The sequence below is a fragment of the Battus philenor genome, unplaced genomic scaffold (assembly GCF_028537555.1).
Source record: "Battus philenor isolate CCGP_79_NKW_IND1 unplaced genomic scaffold, ilBatPhil1.0.hap1 SCAF_11, whole genome shotgun sequence".
In the NCBI taxonomy this organism is placed as follows: Eukaryota; Metazoa; Arthropoda; class Insecta; order Lepidoptera; family Papilionidae; genus Battus; species Battus philenor.
The window spans coordinates 11,111,822-11,137,478 of NW_027181673.1; the positions used below are offsets into that span (position 1 = coordinate 11,111,822).

Below are 25,657 nucleotides of genomic sequence, written 5' to 3' on the forward strand. Positions count from 1 at the left end.
TTACATGTCTGCCTACATTTTTGCTGCGCCATTCTAGACCGACCGAGAAAGCCAATAAGACATTAAATCAGCCGTTATAAAATTACGAGAGTAAATCGATATATTCAAAGAGATGTGTGACATACATTTAAATAGGGGCGCTAGTATTTCACAACCATACTTTATGAGATAGTTTAGGTCTAAGAAGTGAGAATATTAAAAGATACTTAACTAGTCTTTATACAAGAAAATTTAAAGGTGCTCTACGAATCCAGTTGTTTTATTTGTGCGATCCTGTGAAAGCAAAGGCAACATTATGTTTCGTTGCCAATGTCAACGAGACTTGTTTTTGCGGTGTGGTGCGTAATTAACAACTGAATAATTCACTCCTCATTTATGTGCGTCATTGCACAATCAATAGAGTAATCGATAAAAATGTAGGTAGAACTCTTTTATGTTATTAATGAACGGAGGTGTGACTTGCGCGGCCGGTGAGCCAGTCATATATTGCTAGTTACATTGCTAGTACAATAGCGAATTGTATATCACACGATACGTGACCCATGAGGTGACGTTTCAACGTCACTTGTTTTTTTTTTTAATTAACATATGATTTTTATTTCAATTGTTATGTCCTAAATTCCATAGTCAAGTTGGTAATCAAACTTCTATCATAAATCTGTATATATTACGTCCAAAAATAAAAGATTTATACTTAAATCAAAATCTAAATAAGCAAACGTAAGTAACAATTATATGTATTCCTTGCAAATATTTGTATTCTTTTGTACATTATCACGGGTCTAATAAAATATGTTTGGGAAAAATGGAATGCCATATTAATTAAGTTTTTTTCCTTGTAAATAGACAATTTTTTTTTCTAATTTTGACTGTGCTTAAACATTCTCGTCCCCGTTTTTCCCAGTGTATATAGTTTGAATCTTTTAATTGCTTGAATGGAGTGATAGAAAAATGTAATAAGTAAAGTTTTAAGAGAATTTCATATGGACAAATTTGTCATTAAATCTGTAAGCGGTCAAGCAACAAAGTTTAATTTTATTTAATTTTAATAATACTGATTTAAAAATAATTTGCAAGGTACAATTAATGATAAATTTGGGGCTTGGGTATAACCGAATTTGTATCTTTGATTGACGTCAATGGAAACGAACATATATTATACAATATCGCCAACTTTGTGATATTTAATATGTCGAGAAAAGGTAAAATATTACGTCATACTTTTAAATTTTAGTGTCACATATAATGTTAAATGTACTACGTGAATACCACTTTTTTGAAATATTTAGTAAAGAAACCTTTCTTTATAATAAAGTACATAGTAAACATATTTATTAATTAATACTAATCTAAATCATAACTAATTTCATTCTAAAGTATAAAACAACATTGATGGAAAATTTATATTTTACATTTTATTTTCAATAAAAAATATATAGATCCATTGTAAATTGTCACAAGCTTTTATGTAATCATTTTTAAGAATAAATGTAGCACTTTGACAGTAGTTAAACAATTCTTTCCCCATATTATCTAATTGCTATGTAAAATATTTGATAAACAATTTTAATTTGTCTAGGGGCAAAAACCATCCGTCAATCTTTTTTTGTTTTTATCTATACGTATCAATTTTAAACTTACCAGAGGCGAAACACGTGATAAGAACACAATAGAGTGAAATTATTTGACCTCAAACACTAGCGTCATGGTAGGATAATTAAAAAGATTATTTTTTGTCGAAGTATAAACCGTTGATTGTAAACCACAATGTGAGTCTTTGGTAATTGTTTGACGTAGATTTAAGTCTGTAATAAGAACAGCTATTGCGTTAAGTTCTATGAACTCATCAACTGATTATTTTTATCGTTTAATATTTCAGTTGAATTATAGTGCCTCGAATAGGTGTTGCCGCATATCTCCGACGAAAAACGTATTCGAAAAGCTTTAAGCCAAAAATATTTATATGGGTTTTATACGAATTACCTCTTGAAGGAAATCATTATTTGTTAGACGTCATTTCGATGACGTGTAATTTCAGTGAACAAGTTGTAACAGGCTTTAAAATCCGTGCATATGATTTATCCCTAAAAGCAACTTTGACAACTACAAAATAAACATCTGAAGATCAAAAATTTAATTCAATAATTACACTAGCGTAATTATTTTCTCCTTTTGCTTGTTTATTAATTTAGATTTTTTACCAATAAATCATAAAGCTTAAATGTATTTTATAATCACCATAAAGCATCTCTCCTCCTGGGGACAGAGTTTCTTTAGTATAGTCCCTTGATCTGGACCTGCTTTGAAGTTTCCTTGATGTCCTGCAAGCTGGATCCACGGATACCGTTGCTTTTTGTAGGTTTGGAAGAACGGAGTCCACTGCACAATGTTACGAAGCTTTCTCCATCTCTCGGACTGCTGAAAACAGACATTAACAACTTTTAAAATGTGTAAGAATTGAATGGCATAAGGTTTGCGGAAAAATAACGAATGTAACACTCCATCCGATCGAACCTGGTGAAAACCCGCAGGGAACACCCTGGTTTGATACGTCAACATTATTGTAATGATTATGACGTTAGAAAAGTTCCTTATTGTATATTCGTGACGTATTCGTGATGTTGGAATTCATTTAATTTGTTGAAGATTAAATAATAATGATTTTCCTAGACAATTGTAGAATTTTATTTACATTTTACCAACGCCTGATAGTAAAATATAATAACATTAATTAATTGTGGAATTAAAAAAGCAATTATCTAATATTAAAGGAATATGTGATAACCGGAATACCCGGACCGTTAATTAATATTTCCTGTTAATGTTACACTAAGTATATTTCATTGCCGCTAATTAGTGGTTTTGTAGTATTCTCTTCATAACTATGACGTAGTTTATTGAATAATAAACAAACTTCTAAAGAATCTTAAAACGTAGATTCATTTTAAAAGTGATAAAGTACTTAAGTTTTATTTATAAATGTACAGTTTAGAAAATTGATTAAAAAAATAATTTGTATTGAAATATTATTAGTAATGTTTTGGTTTTGAGCAAAGAATCAAAAAATCGGAGAATTTATTTCTAGGATACAATCCCAACTAACTGTAAGACTTCGCGATCGCCGATCGAAACTCGTTTAAGCGAAACTGTAAAATTTATATTAGCTCAGAAAGGCTTAATGATGACTCCGAACATATTATATTTTAAAAACTCCAGAGGAATCGATTGATCTGTAAATTTTTTTATTTAAAAATTTCTCACAAGAAAAAGCTTACGGAGATCAAACTAGGACAGACTAAAGGATAGGTTAAGCTAATTCTCGGCTAACCAAATAAATTTTATTGCTTCCTTCCTTTTTTCTATAAGAACAATGTCTGATAACAACCAAAAGGGTCTCAAAGGACATGTACAAAAAACTTACACTCTTTTCAACAAAAATAAATATTCTTTTAATATCCTTTTTTGTTGTTGTGTTCATATGAAGGAACAATGTATGTTTACTTACATTGCTCCCTCATATGGTACACTTACGTGGGAAAAAAAACATTTGATCAATTAAAACGCCACTTATCAGTATTTCGCAGTATCAAGTCATCTTACTAAAAGAACAAAGTCTACAGAAAATACGCGAGTTTTCTGCACAAGTATCCACATCCCTGAATAGTAGATATATATATCTTACGTGAAACGTTTTTTAGCAATATATTGTAAAAAGTAACATTATAAATTTATATATTAATTGAAATTTTCTACTTAATTTTAATTGATTAATCGAAAAATTGATTAATAAATTAATATTTAAAATTAAAAATATGTGGGTATATATTCAGTATTTTACTAAGAATATCCCCTTTGAATTTGAAATTGCCATGACGTTTAATAATTTCAAAATATTACTTGATTGTTTTCTTTAACTTTAAAAACTGTATCCTAATATACCAAATATAACCAGCCATTAATTACAAAAAAAAATATTTTGTATTAACTAAATTAACATGAAATAAATTTATTGTTTTATACGTCAATTTACTCTTACCTTTTTGTGTTGAGAAACATAAGCCCAAAACACAACATCCACGAATTCATCGATATGAAAGCATATATTTCCAGATAACATTTTCATGATCACAAAAACTTTAGTGCACACACAAAAATCAAACTTTACTTCACGCACTTAAAGTTCAGATTGCAACGATAAAATTCAAATTGTCGCAATATGTTTTACAAATGACACACTAGACGGTACTGGCCGTTGCAGAGAGCGTAACGCTAATATAAACCATAATGCCTCTTGTTCTGACTCAGTTGAAACCGCAAAGCTAGATATGACGTAAACGCAGTGCGGTCTCACAAGAAAACCACGGATTGGTGGAGAACCAGACCGGTTAGAGGTGGACTCATATTTAATTGCTCCCTCTGGAGGCGATTCGCATGCTTACTAACACATTTCAAGTTAAAGATTATAATAGTTAAAATCTTATTGAATATTATTGCGGTATGCGCAAAATTTCTTTGAAAAATATTAAGGTAGTCATTGTTATTATACTCGTAATTAAATCTTGCTCATCAATACTTATTATCACCATTATTTGTTTTTAGTAAAAGTGACTTACTTTTCTGCTCGGTCCTTGACATTTACACTTAACCTTTATTTGCAATATCATTAAAATCACTAATAATAAATTGATTAAAAAAAACGTTTTACCGTCGCTTTTTATTTATTTAATTACTGTACAAATCAAAAACACATGTTTATACTTGGGTAATGTTAATCTAGAAAGTACCCATTTATTTAAACTTTGTTATAACTTAGAATAATGTACAATGAATCTTTATAAACACAGTACGATCTTCGAATGAGGCACATATGTTTTAAGAATAATATACAGGGGGCTTTAGATTATGCTTATTCATTGTTTATGTATTTTAAGTTTAGCCGTTGTTTTTATATTTAACGAGCGATCCCCCACTCCCTTCGCGTGGCTCGAACCGTTTTCGATGTTTCAGTATATAATTATACTAGAAGCATTTTTATAAAATAAAAGTCCTAAGTTACTCCTTATTTCATCTGCTACCTGCTAGTATAAGTCCCGTCGGAATCGGTTTAGCCATGTCAGAGATTAGCCGGAACAAACAGACAGACTAATATTTTAAAAAATGTAGTGTTTTGTATAAGTATTATATATATGCGAATGCATGTAATAGCAGTTATTTTAATATAAAAAACAGACACTATAATTTCATTTATTTTTATATTTTTTATTTAATAACTTTTCCTGTATGCTTTATTAATATAATTAATTCTAAAATCAAAAATAACAGTACAAGACGTTAAGATACCATGTGCTTTTTCTGTGTGGTACGATAAACAACAATAATTAGCAAGTTTGAAGGTACCTCGGATGTTCATTATATTCGTCCTATTAATGACCATGTAGGTAGTAAACAACCGTTAACGTCAAGAATACAAAAAAGTTAACTACGATATAATCCGTTTAAAATTTATTTTATTGAATTGAAAGTTTACGATTAATAAGTAACAATAAGTCACAGTAATAGATAATTTAAAAGCTCTATATAACGTATTTATACAAGTAAATAAAGTTTCATCAAAGATGCTTTTAAAATCCTTGTAAATTGGGTTGTATGGTTTTTGTTGAATTTTGTAATACTGTTGAGATTAAAAAACAAAGATCGTGAAAGCAGTACTTATTTATATGTAGTTGGTGCAGATACCCTGTCCGGACATAGCAAAAGACATTTAATCAATAGAAATATGCCCGAGAGAAGTCAATGTCGAATTTTGGCTAAAGAACAGGTCGTATTTAATTTTCAATTGATTTAGGTTATGTATATATTTATTATAATATTTAATCTTATTAAATATTAAAAATAACTATGTTAGAAAATGTAGTTATCAAAAATAATAATTTTGGAAAAATAATAGTTCATACTTAACAAAATATCGATAATCCTCGAAAAGCCTCTGTCAACCAACTTTTTGACGGCCAAACTATCTACAAGTAACTATGTACAGGTTTCTATGAATCGAATGAAACAGACGATGCTTCTCAAAAGTACAAATATTGCAACTGCAACTGAATAAAAAAAGGATGAAATATTTATAACACATATTTATTAAAACACCCAGTCTAATTAGTCTAGTCATCTTATTAATACACATTTTACCGATCAATACATGGTATCTGGGATCGTACTCCATTTGTCGTAGTCATTGTGAAATTGCCATTTAAAAAGTCGGCGTCATTTCTGAAAAAAATCATAAACCCAAACAAAACTTTCTGGAATGTCCAGTCCGCAGCTCATGGTGATGAGTGGTAACTTGGCTCAACAATGGAAATAATGGCAAAAATGGGTGCAATGTGTATAAATAAAAAGATTAGATTAATAAGACTGGGTGTTTTAATACCTTCAGACAATTATTACAGACAAAAAGTATCAACTAGCTTGGACGTCATTCTTGAGAAAGTAAATAGTGCTGTGCCATACTCCTAACAATTTAGACATTTAAATGATCGAACAACTTTCGTCATTATATTTTCTAAAATAACTCTTCTAAAATTTTGTCACAATAACAAAGAAAGATATTTGAAATATATTGCTATCAATTTTGTAAACATCAATCGGTTCAACAACCTGTCATTTAAACGTGACGCGCAATATATGAGTCATGTTTAATACAAAAATTTTCGGAACACTTGTGACGACAGGTAATTTGAAGAAGTTATTAACTATTTCTATGTACGCCGTACACGGGAAATTTAAGAGGATTTTTCATCTGCGTGTCATCGCGTTGGGAAATATAAATTGTCATCAATTGACCAAGATTAAAAATAAATTAAAAAAACAATATATAAATGGTTTTAAAATAATGCCATAATTTATTTTTAGACAGATACTTGTAATGTAAATATGAACTTTGGTTGGTTATTTATTATTTATGTTTAAAACTACATAAATCACATACTTTAACAGGACCTTTAAAAGGTAAATTATATAACTAACTAAAGACGATATGGAGAAAATTAGCAGCGCATCTGTGACTAGAAAAGGGAAAAAAATATTACACGTAAGCGATGCCGTCACGCAGGCATTATCTAACTTGAAGGGAACTGTGAGCTCGCTTGCGGTTCTTTACTACTTCCAACATATATTACATAATCCTATAGCTTCACGAAATAAAATGCATATTTTTAAAATGTATTATTCATTTCAGTTGTACGGACCCATAAATTTTCTATAAAAAAAAGTTGGAGGTCACAAGGTCGTATCTCCGTCTTGTGGATTAGATGTCGTACTCTGCCCTTGCCAGTCTGTGTTCTACAATCCACAGCCATAAAGCCCCAATGTCTGTCTAAAACACTGTGATCTAGGAATGTAGGTGAAGGAAGGAAGGAGATGCAAGAACGAAGATCTACAAGCAAAAAATTACAGATCATGTAAACCGTAAAAGGAATGAATAAAAGATAATGTGAGGGACTAAAGAGAATGTAGAATAAAATTGAAAAACTCATTTTATCCCGAAGTTGAGACATTCTCTGTCTAATACATGTCTGACGCTGGTTGAACGAGATGTCTCCAAAACGAGCAGCATGAAATGAAGAAAAGAGAATAAAAACTTGGGCCATTAAAATGATAAATCCTATCAAAATATGTGCAGAATGCACGCTAAAATCATACACTTTCAGCTCTTTAAAGCTTTTTAATTTACTATTATTATAAAATTAAATATTTATACATCAATATTTGATTAAAAATCTTTAAAGAAAGGTGAAGTTATAATTTAAAATCCAGAATCAACATACTCTGTCACATAAACTTCAATCAAATAAAGTTTAGGTAAGACAATATCTGAAGCTTAATAGCGTGTGCCTTTTTAAGAATAGTAATTGTTGATTTTATATAAACGTTTTCATTGATATTGTACTGAGATAAGCATGTGCTTCTTTTATAATGATAAAATCAAAATATATGATTCAAATAAAAATCTCTAAATGGGGAATGTTTAAGCATTAAAATGCTTATGTTTTACGATTTAAAAATTATCTTTTTATAACAGACTGGACGTTATTATTCTGTTATTCCACATGTTATGATAGTTAATCCATTCTCATTTGTGGCGCCGTCTCCAAGTTGTCCCATGTGCATAACTCATAACTGTGAGCATTACACATAGATTGAAATCTCGCGCGTCACTCAATTGGTGATTTTATGTGACCACGCTACCACACCGTGATCACACAACCACAACATGATCTTACAATTGCCCCCGTTCCCTCAACATCAAACTGATTGCTTCGAAATTGATTTAATAACTTCCAAACATTACCTCTCTGCGTGATTTTAAGATAAAATACATTAAGTTTATATATTATATCCGACGGATCATATAGTTCAAAAACAAGACTATTATATTAGCGTAAGAACTATAGTAAATAACTTAAAAACATGCATATGTACCAAGAAATTCTTACGAAATTTTAAGCGTATTATTCATAAAGGTTTTTCTTCCAGTAAAGATAAAAATAAAAAAAACGAGGAAATGATAATTACAACTAATTTCTTTACACCGTATAAATCATACAATAAAACACGTGTCCTCAGATGTCAAATAAATAACGTAAAGCAAAAAGAAAAATGGAGTGATGAATGTATTCTGATTAATAATATCGTGTACCATAAAGCGTTACAATGAAAATATAATATAAACCCACCACGTTCTCCCGTGATTTGCTAAAAAAAATATTCACGTTCAAAGAGCAGCAGTATCTTCCCAAAACTTTAAAAAATCTTTTTTTTTATTTTTAACCTTTTTAGAGAATTAGCAAATACCACTTACAAGAGATAAGAGATGCAGGCTGTTTCCAACCGGTCTTATTTGAAGTTGACGGGGAGATATTTTTCTTCAATCTCCTAATAATTACAGTGAGGTCATCTTTTGCATTACGTTAACTGTGTACGCAACTGTTTTTGTTACTAATACAGTAGTACTACACAATGTTTCAATATATCTTTACAATAAATACGAGAGTGCAAGAATTTCGGCACGCACCGCCATGGGGTCAGGCGGTATTATGTCAAGAGCGAATGTGACGCACGTTGCGACTTTGAACGCGTCTGCTAACAAAGCAGTCCTTTCGACGGAGGTCCCTTTGCTTACGCAACTTGCACACAAATCGTTTGCAATATTTGCGGAAATATGCACGAGGATCTTCACGTTTCGATAATATAATGAAATTTATTTCAAGGTGGTTTAAAGTGAAGTGATAGTTTATTTATTTATAGTCATAATAATAAACAAAGGTGACTTTCTAAAATGTCCAAAAAGCTTCTATTGCAATGCAAAGAACTTTTGTGTTGTAACTGTAAATGACTTCGTAAAAGATACCACACCTTGGGAATCACGTGTTGGACTCTAGGCTTTTTAAATATTTATTACATATGTAACTTAACTCTTTAAAAAAGGCCCGCTTAGTTACACTCACATGTTCATCTCAAGTCTGAGGCATTCGAACAAACTGTCGAATCAACTTGATGTGTATATGTAATCTATTTATTGTATGTTGAATAAAGAATTTTAAATTTGTATTTGAGTTTTCTATTTCGTATATTCCAATGTATTCTATTTCGTCTATCATGTTAATGTTATCAACCAAAGATAATTCTATCGTGCCATTTCTTGTTTGTATTGTCGTCAGATGCTGCCATGGACCTGTGTTTTAATTACTTTGCGTTTTTGTATAGGAAAAAAGCATAATTTTTATTGGCGTTCTCGCTTTAGTAAGTCTTTATAAGCATCCACCTCGTATTTCGCGCTTAGCAACATCTTTAGTAATTCATTTATATTTAAATATTTTTTTCGCATTTACCTTTACAAAAAAAGAGAAGTTTTGAAGTCTTTAGCATTTACCGCGGTAAATATTTACATGATTTTGGCATTTTTATGATAAAAGTCAATATAAGTAAGAGCCAGTAATTTATACTTAAACATATTGTAAATCATGATATCTATTAACATTAATATTTTTTGCTTAGGAGCGTAATTCTGAAGTAACTGGAGAACCTTAAAACTTAGTTTTTTTCTGAAACTTTACATACCACATGGGGTCAAATGACCCATGTATCATAATTTTTGCGTTTGTATTCGAAATAGTCAATATATTATTTTATTTAATTATAATAAATTTAATTGACATTTATTTCTTAATAACCATTCAAACAGTGAATATAAAGTCGAGGCATTTGACACGCACTAGTAGAAATAGGAACCTAATAATTGTCGGTATGATTAGTGTTAAAAATGTAGATGTGTAATTAATTTCAGGTTAATAACAATACTCTAAAATGCATCAACTTCTATGTCCTCGAAACCAAAGGACAAAAATAGACTGATAATGACGAAAATACATTAATATAATAATAACAACAAACATTAGTATCCGCTTATCTATGCAATTTATTTCAAGGCAATAATCGGGCTCACAATGTTAGTGCCATTGAGTATTTTTTCGAATAAATAAACTGTTTGCACGCCTTTGGTGAATATCTAGAGGTCAGTAATCTTATGCAATTTTGATATTCTAACAAAACATAAAAATTATTTGATTACACTATAAAGATCTTACCAGAATTGAGACACTTAAACGAAAATAACCAACACAGCTTTGCGAATTGGCAAATTCCGGAGTGGACACCGGGAACCAGGAACGCGATGTAAAACGTCGCCCTCTAGTTGGACAATCTTGTTAAGATCGTCGAATCCGGATAAAGGTCGTTTCTAACTGGCATTATTAGAAATCTAAGGTCCCGGTGTGGACATCCTACGACTGTAATGATGATGATTATGAATGCAGTCTGAACTAAAAACGTCCACTTTTCTTGAACACAGGATAACTTTACGTAAAAATAATAAAATTTACATATGCTTTATATAATCTTTCTAACGCGTAGTGAAACTTTGCCGCTATTGACTGACAGATTAAAAATTAGACAAAGGACAGGCGAACGACATATTTCAATACCATCGAAAATATCAAGGCCCTAATTTAAATATACGTAATAGTTGTAAATAAAAAAAACAAAACTCTGTCAAAAAAACTGACGTGATGAAATTCAAATGTGGCAAAGGCTGTATAAATATTATATTTTATATTTAAACGTGTTATTAGATGTCCGACGCACGTAAAACTACGAGACGTGTGTAACGTGGATGTTGTATGGAAAATTCCCGCTATTTTTTGTAACACCGGATGTAACATTTTCCGTATTCCTGATATGTCTCATTGTGATGAATTTTCCTAATTGTCAATATAAAAATATGAGATGTATGGTGTGGTTAATCTAGTAAATATAATGTAATGTTGTTCAAAAATTGTGTAAGCGTTACCAGATTTGTGAAAAAACACAATATTTATGTGATTTTACACATATATGGAGAAATTGATCAGTGTTGTCAGTTTAAACTTATAAGTGTGTTTAAGAAGAAAAATTAAAAATATTTAATATTACTTCTCAACTTTGTTTCCCAAATGGTTTAAGCAGGTTTGGCAGGTTTGAGTTGGCAGGATACAATAGGTGCTTAACCTTTTTTTAAACGGAAATCGAGGGCTTCTGGGGAAGCCCCGGCGCGATATTGAATGTATTGTATTCCTTGTCCAAAAAATTACCATTTTCCCAATGAAGTGTGATATACACAATGTAAATACTAGAAGCAAAAAAATTATATACTTAAAACTCGATTTAAAGGAGCGAGCAAATCTTTCTATTGGCCACGTATATAACTCAGGTCTGATGCATTTATTATCCGAACTTGGTAGACTCAAATTGACGTCAATAATAGATATACTCTGTCGAATATTAAATGAAGAAGTTTTGATTTTAATAATAATAAGCGATAAATAACACGTTCCGTATCATCGCAATTATCTAAGAAATAATACCCTGGAACAAAGAAATCCTTTTTAGCATTTCTTCTTCTTTTTTTCAGCCGATAGACGCTCACTGTAAGGCCTATACCTCCGCCAAAAATCTTGTGATGCCCGCATTTAGATACTTCCCGCGACCTTTACTGTGTTTTTTGCAGATCGCGTTAAAACCATCATGGAACTGCGTAAAATGGCGGGTTAATCTTATAACAATTATTAAATAAAGTTTCTTAAGAAATTTTCTAAATTTTACCGCTTATTCGGAAATTTTAAGAATTTTTTTTTGCACAATGGAAAATACATTCACAATAACATTAATCATTGTTTCAGCGTTGATGTCCACTGCGAGGCATAGGTCTCCCCCAAAAATATCTACAGAGGAATATATCATAGTCCCTACGCTTGACGAGAGGGATGGCGATCGCAGTGTTGTATGGTACGAAGAGAACGCTGCTCCCATCCTATGGAAACTTGTTTGTGAGCAGTGGCAATTCTGTATAATTAATGCGCAAAGTGTGAATTTTATAAAATTGTATCTCGGGAATCGAACCCGTCGCCTACGATCCCTAGTCTCAGTTCTCTGCTACTGGGATTCCTCAACTCGACAATAACATTATTATCATAGACTAAATAAATAACATAGTTATTGGACGCAATCTTCCGTCATATATTATATATTATAGATTAAAATAATATTTAGCCTTTTATTATCGCCGAGCTAGTCTCAAGTCTAGTAGCAAAGTAACCGCTAAAATGTCAAGGAAATATTATTAAAACACAATATTTAAATATACAGCTCATCAGTTTATGAATATCTAGTTTTTGAATAGTATTATTTTATATAGTTTGGTTTAACTTATCTTTTGAATCTGTGACAACTTGAAGTTCGACACGCCCATACTAAACAATCAAAGCTATATAATTTACTTTAGTAACAAGAAAAAAAAAGTACCTGTAACATTAAGAAGTACAATGAAAATGGGCGGAACGGACCGCAAACCAAAACTACTTGTGCGTATGTGTAGACCACAAAAAGCTCATTTTATTAATGTATCTCCAAGATAATGATTGATACCTCTTCTCCGTTCTCTTAACTAGAGATAACTTTAGAAAAAATGTTTGAGATTAGTTGATAATTATTACGATTTCTTTGACAATTTAAATAAATCACTCAGAATAGCAACCATGCTATGTGTTAACGAATTCTAGTTTATCAACCAATTGAAGAATCTTCGCGAAAAATATTCATTAAAGTAATACGATGATTAATGCTTAGTCACACTTCCAAATACGGCTCCGTCTCAGCTGGACCATCGACCGTTTCAATTTCCAGAAAGCCGTTTTATTGAAACCATTATACGCTTGATGAATGAAATCATCGCAACTAAAACAGCTTGACGCCATTTTGTGACTGGCACACACATAAAACTGAATACTTTGTTTTAAAGAATTGATCATCCTGTGTTTGTTGGGGCACGGATGGTTGATCCGTGTCCTAACATACAACATATATAAATGTATACAACTAGTATACAACTCATTTCTACGCATAAAATCTGTAATAAAATAATAGAATGACCAAAAGTAAATAAGAGAATAAATACTTTAATGCGTCTAAACACCCGAGTAAAATACGCACTTGCTTTGTTTATACAAATGTCTTTCTTAGTCAGAATAACAAGTAATTTTATTATAAATTACAGGTTTATTAATAAAAAAAGAAAATCTTTTACATATATATATATAAAAAATTGCACCATTTCATTACTTTAGGATATTATTATAGTATGCACGCATTACTAATCAGCTCCTGAGATTTGCGATCGACAAAACGGGAGAGTTAGATAAATGTCAAGCCATCTTTTCCCCAATTTCTCGTGTGCATCTTGTTAATCGCGCCTCCCTTCTTATCTCTCGTATAGTTCAGACAGAGACTAGCACTACCACAGACAATACAGAGAAAATAATATAGCAGTTTAAGTAAATACATAATACAGTCTAGGTAAAATTTCTGAGCTTTGTCTCCTAAATCCGTGAAATTTGTCTATGTTTGTAAGACAACAATGACCTTCCGTCAAAATATTACGTTTTAGTTAACAGAGAAATATTCAAATTTTCATTTTTTAACCTTCAAAAATATATTCATGCCTTATTAAAAACATATACATTATTCATTAGATTATCTAAGAAAGTATTGTGAGCGTGTAAGTAACAGTATACATAGTACGCAGAACGGATAGTGGCCTTAAGATAACTTAGTATCAAACATCAAAAACTAGATGCACAGACGACCTTGTCAAGGTCGTCATAAGACACTGGATAATGCAGGCACCTTCAACCGGTCCTATTCGAAATTTATGGGGGGGGGCCGGTGTCCAGCTGTGGACCTCATACGGCTGAAATGATGATAATGAAGCTACTGTCCTTTTTTACTTCTTTTCTGCTGTCCAAATTACTCACTAATGCTTGTCAAAGTCTGTAGACAAAATGCTACTAGACTTTTAGTCCGGTAAAGAATATTTACCATCGCTGTAAAGTGTTTATAACACTATGTAAATGTTACAATAAAATCATCATCAAAAAATAATTTAAGATTATTGAGTCTATGATCGTAGGATCCACCATATGTACGAAAAGTAATAGAATAAAAAGATTAATATTTGTTTTATTATTAATTAATTACCGAAAATACTATTTCCTACACTACTTGACCATGGTTAGCGATGTAGTTGAAGGGGCTTGTGAATTATAAAAGATGTATCATGTCCTTCGAACATCATAATAGCTTCCCGAGTAACCAAGTTTTCCTCGCCATTGTCAATTTAAATTTTATAGTGGCATCCTTAGATATCGTGACCTTGTTGCTAGCGAATAAATCTTAAATGTTTACTTTCCTTGTATATTTAGTACCATCGTCTTTATCCGTGAGCATTATAGACACAATCGGACTTGGCGCATTCTCGCGTTGTTGTTTATCGTTTAACATTACTAAGGGCTTATTTAAACTAACTTAATAACGAAAGCTTTACTCAAAGATTAATGCTTTAAATAATGATGGCATAACTTAAGATTATTCGTCTTTCGATGCTCACAACAATTGTCAGGCTTGGCTACACTGACCAATCACGAGTCTCTCGAACGTCTGTTACCTTGTTTCATAAAATCAGTAAGTGCTTCGTAAATATCTATGTACAGTATCAATACACTCCTGTGTAAAGTCTTTGAATTATCATGTCAAGTCAATGTCATGTCAAGAAATTTATTAAACAAAAACTCAGAAAAATATTAGCTAGAGATTTTTTTGAGTAGAAATGATTTGGTCTATTACTGTATTAAATATATTGTGAAAGTTACAATACATGACAGCCCGCCTTAATTCTTTATGTGTTCTTCAGATCATGATGGGTTTGAAGCCTATGGTTTAAAGAAGAAGGATGTCATTATAAGTGTAATAATTTTATAAAAGGTAGTTTTATTTTTCTTAAATTGCAACACTACTCGACCCCGTTACTCTTTTGTGACCACTTCCGATATAAGGATTGAAAGTGGTAGGGTTGAAACAGCGTTTTGATTATTGAGTCGGGAGCTCGGACACTCGTTCGATAACCATCGAAGTGATAAGTTGTCTAGTGGAAACTATGCTAGTTGACCTATAAGAGTATTAAAAGTGGAATTAAAGTATTTACTGTGTAGTGAATTGTAGTTTTTATGACACAATATTAAGCTCAATTTGATTCTAGCTTCTATAAAAGTGTACTATTCTTTCATTTTTACTTCGACCTATATAAATGGTCACTGTAAAATGAATTAATAATTCGAACGATAACTAGCAATCGGATTTTTTTGGATTTGATTCCTGCCTGACGCTCTTTTCGTATAATTTTAATTTCACTGTTGCTTTCTAAGTAAATGTTTGTAAACATCGCAAGGATACCAACAAATCCCAAATTTATTAATAATATAATTCGTTTTAAAATAATATTTGACACCTGCTAAGACGAAATAAGCGCGCGTAGTGGATTACATTGTACACTCTTACTGAACTTGCCAGCCAACAATAGCATTACAAGGTCCATAACTAATTAGAAGAAGTATTCATCACGCAAATCCATTTTTAAGCCAGATACAATGCTTTGAAGGACTTTGTAAATTTAATATTATTCATCTTTCAGAATAAAGTCAAAAAGTGCAATCGAAGCGTTACTTAAATTAAAAGAATATGAATAACAGGATATCGTTACAAATAAAATAAAAAATATGCTACATATGCTCAGTAAATTAATGTTTACATTTTTCCATACGAGATGGAAACTAATGGAAATTACTTATCTGAATAAACTCGGAGAGACTAAAATACCTCCATTTTAGTCTCTCCCACACGGTTAATTTTGTGTGTTTAATACCCGTACGTAGACAAATATTAGTGAGATAGTCGAGTGTTATTTCTGAGTTTAAAATACATTCGGACTCCGAAAGTGTTTAGGAAAACATTATACTAAGAGTATATGACTTTATGGAATTGAACTTAGTAAAAAATAATTACACAAAAAATGTTCATTAAGACTTGTTAAATAAAAATTATGAACTACAGAATACTAGAATTATCATCGCTTCAGCCATTGGGCATTCGCTGTTGGAGACAGGCTTCCTCCAAAGATTTCCCATAAGACCGGTTGGAAGTGGACTACATTCAGCGCCTACCTTAATTAAGACGGAACATCTTACTAAGATCCACCGGTCCACCTTATGGGTAGACGCCCTTCACCTAGCCATGGTCCCCACTCCAGAATCTCCCTATGTAGCTTGCCCATTGCCACTTCTACCTGCCAAGCCGTTGAGCTATATCAGTTAGTTTCGTCAGTCTTCAGATCTTTTCGTATAGAAATCTCTTTCATCATGACATGCCAATGAGGTCCAGAATCTATCAAGTATTTATATTAATATTAGGTATTAGGACACAAAGTCTGTCCTAAAGTAAAGATGCCCAAGACCGGATTTGTGAATCTCGTTGTGAATTTTAAGTCCTTCAAAGTTTCATATAACTGGTATCTCATACCGCAACCTATGATATTAAACTATAGTTGATGTTATGTTACACCAAAGGTAATAATAAATTGAAAAGATAATTGTAATTACCGCATCACTTTCAGTTGAATTTATGTATCTTTATCCAAAGATTAAGCAATAAATGAACGTTAAACAGCGTTAACTAAGAATTTACAAAATAACATCGCACAAAAACCTGCAGCAAGTCGGCTATCTCGGCAATAAATCTGCCATTTGAACTTATCTTTATTAATGTTAGTGCCCATTTCGTACACCACGCGGTCCCTTGTATGGACCTGCGCGCCATGTTTAATGACGGAGATTCCGTTTCGTTCTTTATAACGATGCTCAAAGTGCTACGTTGTTCCTATTTATTATAACTAAATAATTTTACTAGGAAAACAGAATGACCACACTTCATTAAAGTCAAAGAATGACTAAAAGAAGATTTAAGTTGACATATGCGTAAATATATATTTTTGCTATCACTTATGTATAGTACACTCCATCAAAAATCATTGGTTTTAGAAATAAAAATAACGTATTGAAAATATGAAAATCTCCTTACGAAAAGATGGAGGAGGAATGGTAATGTAAAAAGAAAAGCGTTTCTAAAAATCGGATTGCTTGTTATAAAAATTAACTATTGTTTATTATGTCTCAGCAGATTTTGTTATTAGCTTATCACTATTAATGTATGATATTTTAAAGTGATCGCTTTATACCGAACCTTAAAAATAGATGTAAAAACTTTAAGGGTTTTTGCTGACAACTTAGGTATAAAATCTCCCCTCTAAAGCTTCTACACCTTTAATCAATCACCCTGTATATCCCACTAACCATATCTTGTTAATAAGAAATATATTAAAGCGTTTTAATCTGCAGCATTCTTAATTAAATTTTATGACGCCAGTATGAAAATTATGTTGCGTAATAACAACTAAAGATGCCGATCTGGTTTCTGCGGTTTGGTTTCACAATTCAATGTTATTCGAATACTCTTGTGGTTTTAATTATAATACCATAATATTAATTTTCTTATTTCTTCACAGAAATGTATTTCAGTGATATCTTTCATTATTTTCATGTTTTGCATTATAATTAAATTATAATTTTTATCGTATCTTAACCTTTTTAATTAATATTGTTCATCAAGTAATACATTGTTATGAAATTACTTTCGTAGTAATTTATTTAACAAATTAATTTTTATTTATTGCCTCGTTGTCTTTTGACCGTTACAGAATGATATTAATGCTAAGAAATTTACAAATTATCTTTACGTGATGATAATATTTCTTTGACAGGTGTAAGGTTGAATAATACCGAGTCATACACGAATACACAACGACCGGTAGACTGCGTGGGTAGCAACTCTCTGGGCGGTCTGATGACATACTCAAGGTCGTGGTAAGTCGTTAGACACTGGCAGCGCATCACCGGTCTTTGGGGAGACCCATAATTTACATTGAGCGTTTTTCGTTTATCTTGCTATTTTTTGAGAAAGGAGTAAACCGACAAGTCAATCCTTATATTTATGATATGAATAAAGAATAAGTTATAAAATAATAAACAAAATTAAAACGTGTGTAATACCGGACGTATGTTACTCTTACTATAGGCCGTATATAGACGAATTTGTTTGTCATCAAACTTACGTCATAGCTAGTACGAATAAAATGCTAGCATTAAAACTTGCACAATTTAAGTCTTTTGTATATGGTCGTAAATGTGATTTCACTGTTCCATTTACGAGTATATAATATTGAATAACAAGCAGCACCGCAATCTGATTGCCGTATCACTTAACATCAAGTGAACGTCTACGGCATCGTACCACTTTATAGTCTTTAAAAAGAAACAATAACCTGTTCTGCGTGATCTCCGTATAAAGAATAAGTTCTCCACCATTTGCTACAAACGGATCCTGGCTCTTTCGGCCTTATAGCTTGGATACAGCAGGAGTGGCCCGATAAGTTTGTTGTCGTAGGAAAAGTAGAGGAAGAGAGACCGCGAAGAAAATCACCAACACGATAGGCAGACTCTGTGCAATCAGAAAAGCAGGCTATAAAGACCAACTCGACAAAAACTTTCCAGGAAGGGTATGACCTTCAGCAATAAAGAAAAACGATCAAAAAGAATATATAAATAAATTATTTACATCTATTAATTATGGCTGTGTATTCATTATCAATGAAAGCTTTATCTATTTATGAACGGTGAAGAAATTTTAGTGCGGACTGTAGTAATAAACCTATGTTGGTGGTATTTTAAACAAAATAAATATTCAGTGTGACCAACGCCGTAACGTAAATCTGTAAAGACGCAAATTTTAACCCTTAATTAGGCGCATTAAGAAAATCACTCAATTAGGCGCATGGGGTCTTAAATGACCCCAAAAAAACATTGGGAAATGAGTATCAAAAAGGAATAAAACTTAATCGATTTCTATAGTAATTAATAAAGTTCTTTAATATACTTAACTTTAGGAAACAAATACTTACTATGAAATTAAAAAAATTAAAAAAAAAAAACAAAAACAGTAAACCTCTCTTTAAACTAATTTTTTTGGCATAGCCGAGATCAACGTAAGAAATAAAGTTTATTCAGCCTCATCAGCGGAATCTTCTGTTCTGCATCCGACGCAGTAAATCTTTGAGTGTTGCTGACAAATAAATTTACGACACTTGAAACATTTTGTTGGCACTTTTTTGTCGTCCTTTCTAGGACATGATGAACAGCGCCCGCGCTTAGCTGTCGATTGATAAACCGTCTTGTTCACATTATAAACTTCATGGAGCCGTTTTTTTGATGTCGCTGGTATAGCACGTAGTTGTACGCGACGTTTTTGGTGATCTTCCACAAGTGCCGCAGCTATTTTCTTCAAGAAAATCCGTCTTGAATATGTCAAAGTCTTCTCAGTATTCGCTTTGTGTATGACAAATGCGTTGATGCCAGATATGTTTATACTCCAGGTAAATGTAAAATAATATTTTGTGCTCGGATCCTTACTGCGTTCGATGGTGGTACTTTACACCATTTCACTTTCGGGCCATTTCTCTGAGTATGTCGAGATAAAAAATAATTATCTTCATGATGTCTTGGATATGTTCAGACTCCTCAATTTCGCTTTCTGAATTATGAGCACTATCAATGACAGCATTGTTTAAAGTTTCGTCTAGCGAATCCGAAGCATCTTGCTCTTCATCAAGCACTTCATCCAGCCATTGCAATACTTGTTTGTCGTTAGGCATTTCAATTAAAAAAAAAAAAGAAAAAGCATAGAAAAAAAACCAAAAATACATAAAGAAATCATACTGTATCAAAATACACACATTCAAAGATAAATAGTAAACAATATACTAATATAAACACAAAAAAAATCACAATAGTAAAAACTTACCTTCGCCAAAAAATGGGACGTAACTGGGCGCATGGGGTCAGCTCTCTAAAGGACAGCGATGCATGCACATGCGTTAATGATCTGGATGTGACTAATTCGCGTACCCCGGGGGGAGTTAGGAAGCTAGAAAGAGCATTAGTACGTTCTGAAGACTGTAAGCCATAATTTTTTGAATTTCAAGTGGCCCTGACCCCATGCGCCTAATTAAGGGTTAATATTACAAGTCCATTAGGCCCTTAAAGGACGGATGATTGGAAACAGTAGCGTTATTTATGGTAATGTTACATATCGTTCGCTAGGCAAACCGGCTCATTTGAATATTTTAACCATTAATAGGCAAAATTAGCGTCTTTTCTTGGACCGCGTAGCGTTCGCCCAAATCTAGGTTAAATCTACTTTGACTGTAATGTGATTTACTTTTAGTGAACGGTTTAGTACGTGAACGATTTACATCGTGCAGGTTTGTATTAACTACGTCTCTAGATCATTTATTATTTATCTAAACAGGGTGATTACTTATAGGTATAAAGAGATCTTTAGAGAGGTGAATACATAGCTCATTAACTGTCAATTAATTATTGTTACATCATATTCTAAAATTAACGGTAATAGAAATAACAAATAACAATGATAACATAGTAAGAAAAAAGTTTAAAAACTTGGATAACATAATATTAAAATTAATTATTACTCAAGCTCACTTTTAATCTTTAACACCTGCCACCATTTCTTTTGGTTACGCCACGTCTCGTATATATATTTTTTATAAGTTTCCTATTACTCTGAAAAAGATTTTTTGTAAAATAAAAACAAGAATTTTCACTTTTGAAATATTGCGCACTTGACATTTCGCTTTGAACGAAGCGCGTTTAGCAGATCATTTGTTGTTATGGGTGGAGCTGTTATTGTTGCTGCTCCTGTCATTCGAGTTTGAATTTTAGTTATTGCGAACTAGTTTACACGCCAGTAGTTCATTAAGATTAATTAATAATTAATTTTTTTAGAACAAAAGAGTTTAATACTTCACCATCATGATATCAGTCGAAAATTCTCCACCACAAGGCAAAAGCCTACCCCAAATTTCGCCACCATGACCGGTGTCGCACTACCCGCATTCAGCGACTTCCCGTGACCTTAATTATATCATCGGACCAAGAAGTGATCATCATGCCTGCCCACGTTACCTCTACCTGTTGTCACTTGAGAACCTTTTGTCTCCAGCGGTAGACGGTTAAAGATCACGATAGTGACGATGATTATATGCTTCACGATTTAGCATAAAGGATAAATTGATAACTATATTTCTAACGTAATGGTGGATTTACTCAAATATGATCTGCTCACCGATTTCCAATTCTTAGCAACTTTCGATCGTTACACAATTACCTGAAATTAAATAAAAAAACATTAATAAGCATTTACATTGTAAATTAATTAGCGGCACTAATTATTTGAATTTAGAAAAACGTAATGTTCTAAAGTGAATGACGTCAATCACGACCGGAAATTATAGTCATAAAAAAAGTCAGCCATTGTCATTCGCTGGAGCGAATCGTACCGGAACGGGCAACGACTAACCTAAAAAATTCCCTCCAATGTTATCGACATAACTTTAAAAGTATACACTCACTGATATATTTTAAAAAAAAGGGAATGTGTTTACTTTTAGTTTTATTATGTATCACTAGTACTGGTTAGACAAATACATTTTTTGCATTTCTTTTTTATATTTCACATTTATTCATTCAATCACTGCAAATAAGGGTTACAATTATTGGCAGAAACCACCCGGGTGTATATTTGTGGTAACAAAGTTGACATTCAGCTTAAAATTATAAAATCAAATTATTGAAAAATAAGTTAAATTCGGGCAATAAGTAAAATAGCGTGTCTCTGTTTGCAGTGGAGTATAAGTATATACATTGAAATCCGTCGTTCCTCACTTTATTTAAGTAACAACAACAATAAGCTATTTTTCTAGCTTTTAGATAGTTTGTTAACCAGTCGCAGTAAACGATAGCGTTACGAAACAGTTGTAGAGCTTAACGAGCTGGTCTGTGTTATCAAAAATACAGGATCTTGAAATATATATTACTGCATATGGATGTAGCAAGGATGCACAGTTATATCTCAAAATGAAAGTTGCTAATTACTGAGATTGTTTCTAGACCGTAAATGAATAAGGAGACAATATCTCTCCATTTACGATTCAGAAACATGACCCTTTAAGGCCGATCTGGATAGTAAATATCGTATAGTTTTTTAAAATTTGATGCTAAAGTTTTTACTACGTCTTCGTTGCAGATGTGGACTATCTTCCGCTTCTAGGAATAACGAGATTAGACTCGGCATTAGCTAACCTAAGAGACTCCATCGAGATTCTCAGCATAGGTACGCTCATATTGTTTGACCTAATCGGGAGTAACGCAGCATAAGATAGATGTATTCGGTACTATAAAACTGATATATAAAACCTAAAAGATGTTATCCTGGCTTACCTCTGGCGTTAATCAAATAATAAAAATACTTTACTCAAAAAAGTATGTAATAAATCAATCACTGACACATCTCTTCGAAGTAATGATCGAAGAAAATAGAGTAACTCAGTTATGTCCTATAAACCGATCTTTCTAGTTTCACAAAAAAAAATTGTTTAATGTTCAATCAGAAATGAGGAGATCCAGAGAAGAACGAAAATCACCGACGTAGCAAGAAGAATTGCTCGTCTGAAATGGCGGTGGGCGGTACTTTGCCTCGTCGGCCATATAGATCGAGAGGTTATCGTGTAGCGATACAAGGTGGACCCAGAAGAGTCACGAGGGAAGTCGCTAGATGCGGACACCGCAAGACAGATCATTGCGCCGCTCAAGGAAAGGGGTAGGAGTAGGTGATCTATGTCTTGCAGTGGGCCTCTATCAGCTGACATGGTAATGATGATGAATACTAAAACTAAAATTCATCTTTTCATGTTAAAATCACGGAAAATGTTATTGCGCACACCAAAAACAGAGCAGCAATCACGTGCCAAATGGATGAACGTGAAAAAATTAATATTGTCACCAATTCTTTTTAAGATGACACCGAGGGCAGGTGGGAATGTAACAATCGTAAAGTGGGTCGACAGTGACGTCAATAGGTATATAAACTGAATGCTGAGCACCTCGAGTAACCGCCTCAACACGTTTTAGGATTGCGAAGCAACGCGGATTGTGAAATCAAATAATTTTCAATGACAATTATTATTATTATTATTAAGTTAAATATACGCAATTCACGATGCAATAACTATAATTATTTTTTAATCCATTCCTTTTGTAATTACATTTTAATGTAAATTAAAAGGTTTGTAGAAAATTCAATATCAATATGATGTTATCGACATATTACAAAGTTACAGAAATTTTGTTATATCTGTACAAAACCTTTACCAGTTAAACTCTACTGTTTGATTTAAAAAATACCACAATGTAAAAGTAAATAACCTTTTAGTATATTAGGCAAATGTACACCACTCAATTACATTTTAAACTACAATAAATATAGATTTTACTTTATTTGATTCTAGTGACCAGTATCTAATATACTATTATATCTTAACTGCAACGTATAATAAATCAAATTTATTATGCTATTTGTCAAATTGTTTTTTTCACAAAAAGATTTATAATCTATAATTTGCTGCAATTATTTATATCTTTCAATTTATAATTAGCGTGTAGCGGTAAAGTTAGTTCATTTTAATCCAATTCGTTAGATTGAACTCCTTATTTGGTGGTTAATTGCTAATATTGTTGTCTAACTGTCGTTATTTGGTGCATTGCTATACGTCTAATGTCTAATTCCGAGCTTGCTTCGTAAACACGCCCCTCGTTTAACCAAGTCGACATGTTTCTGCTTGCAAAAGTGACTTTAATTAGAAAGCCACTCGTTAACTTCTTGGTGCATTGACAACGGTACAGTGGCAAAACGATTTTAACCGATAAGATTTAGTATAAGAACATGAAAATATTTTAATGCAAGCCTATAGGTTTATTCTCATTAAGAGCTTTACATATTATTTTCAATGTTGACTCTGAAGTATCTATTAAATATTTAGGTTAGTTTCTTTTCACAGATGTTACCTAATTAAGACGTTTTACGCGCCAATTTTGTCAAGGTTGCGGGAAGTCGCTGAAAGAGGGCAGCACAAGGGTCATCGTAGCGATCTTTGGGAGGGGCCTTGCAGAGGGCGCCTATCAGCCGACAATAATGATGACTTTTAGATGTCGGTAATGTTAAGCCTTTTTTAAAACAAAAGCTATTTTCGTACGTATTCTTCAATACGGAAAATAAACAACATACATTTATTCGTATTATTTTAAAGTAAGTATTATTTACAGTGGCCATTTGTGTGATGAGAAAGTTATTTTAAGAACCCCCGTTTGATATGTACCAAAATCAGATGGAACTCTTCTATATATAGCCTCCTCCAACTTAAAGCTACAAGGATTTCAAACGCGCTCTGATCTGAAAAAAGCCCACAGCAAACTCAGACGGGTTTTTTGTGGTCACTTTTACAATATCTTTAATAAAGCATTAGAGCAATTTATTCCATAGTTTTATTTCTTGCAGTTAAAAAAAAACCTTCACACGGTAATAGAAATTATGAACAAGTTTTTTTAATGATTTTTTTAAGTCTTTTACGTGTTTTATAAACCTTACACGGGAGTGTATTGTAAAAACATACACGGCTGCCCACCAAAGAGTTATATATTTTAGGAAGCTTATACAAAGGTATGAAAATCTTATCTTTATATGTAGTGTTAACGTTATTTTTCGCGTTTAAATTTATAAATATACTTATGCATACCAGATTATCGTTCATAGATAAACTACACACCTTTGTAATATTTTCTTTACTAAATTATTTACTATTCTGTAGGCACGGAGTAATCAATTTAAGTGATTTTATTCTATTTCAAACGCATATGTCAACGTAAAATATTTTTTTTGCAATTTGCGTAAATATAGTGTACACTAATCGCATGCTTATTCTCAAGCAAATTATGAACGTAGACCAATTAAGTTTTAAACAAATATAACAATATTTCCTCGTAGATAACAAGGTGGCAGTCGATCATCTCAGCCGTGACACTGATAACCGTCATCAAGCGTAATCTGTTTTTAATTGAACATGACGTTGTCCACGAGATATCACCAGCTAATCTGAGTAGGTATGGTACACTCAATCTAAAATCAATATAATAACCATAATAATACACTA

The 25,657-nt window shown here is 32.1% G+C and overlaps 1 protein-coding gene across 1 annotated transcript in view; it reads right to left on the reverse strand.

The window, feature by feature from the left end:
• IP3K2 (Inositol 1,4,5-triphosphate kinase 2) overlaps nt 1-25,657 on the reverse strand; it is a 48,173-nt gene that overhangs the window by 3,228 nt on the left and 19,288 nt on the right. Inside the window, exon 2 of the mRNA XM_068775399.1 lies at nt 2,239-2,418. Coding sequence (XP_068631500.1) covers nt 2,239-2,418 — 180 coding nt within the window. The remainder of the gene's footprint in view (nt 1-2,238; nt 2,419-25,657) is intronic.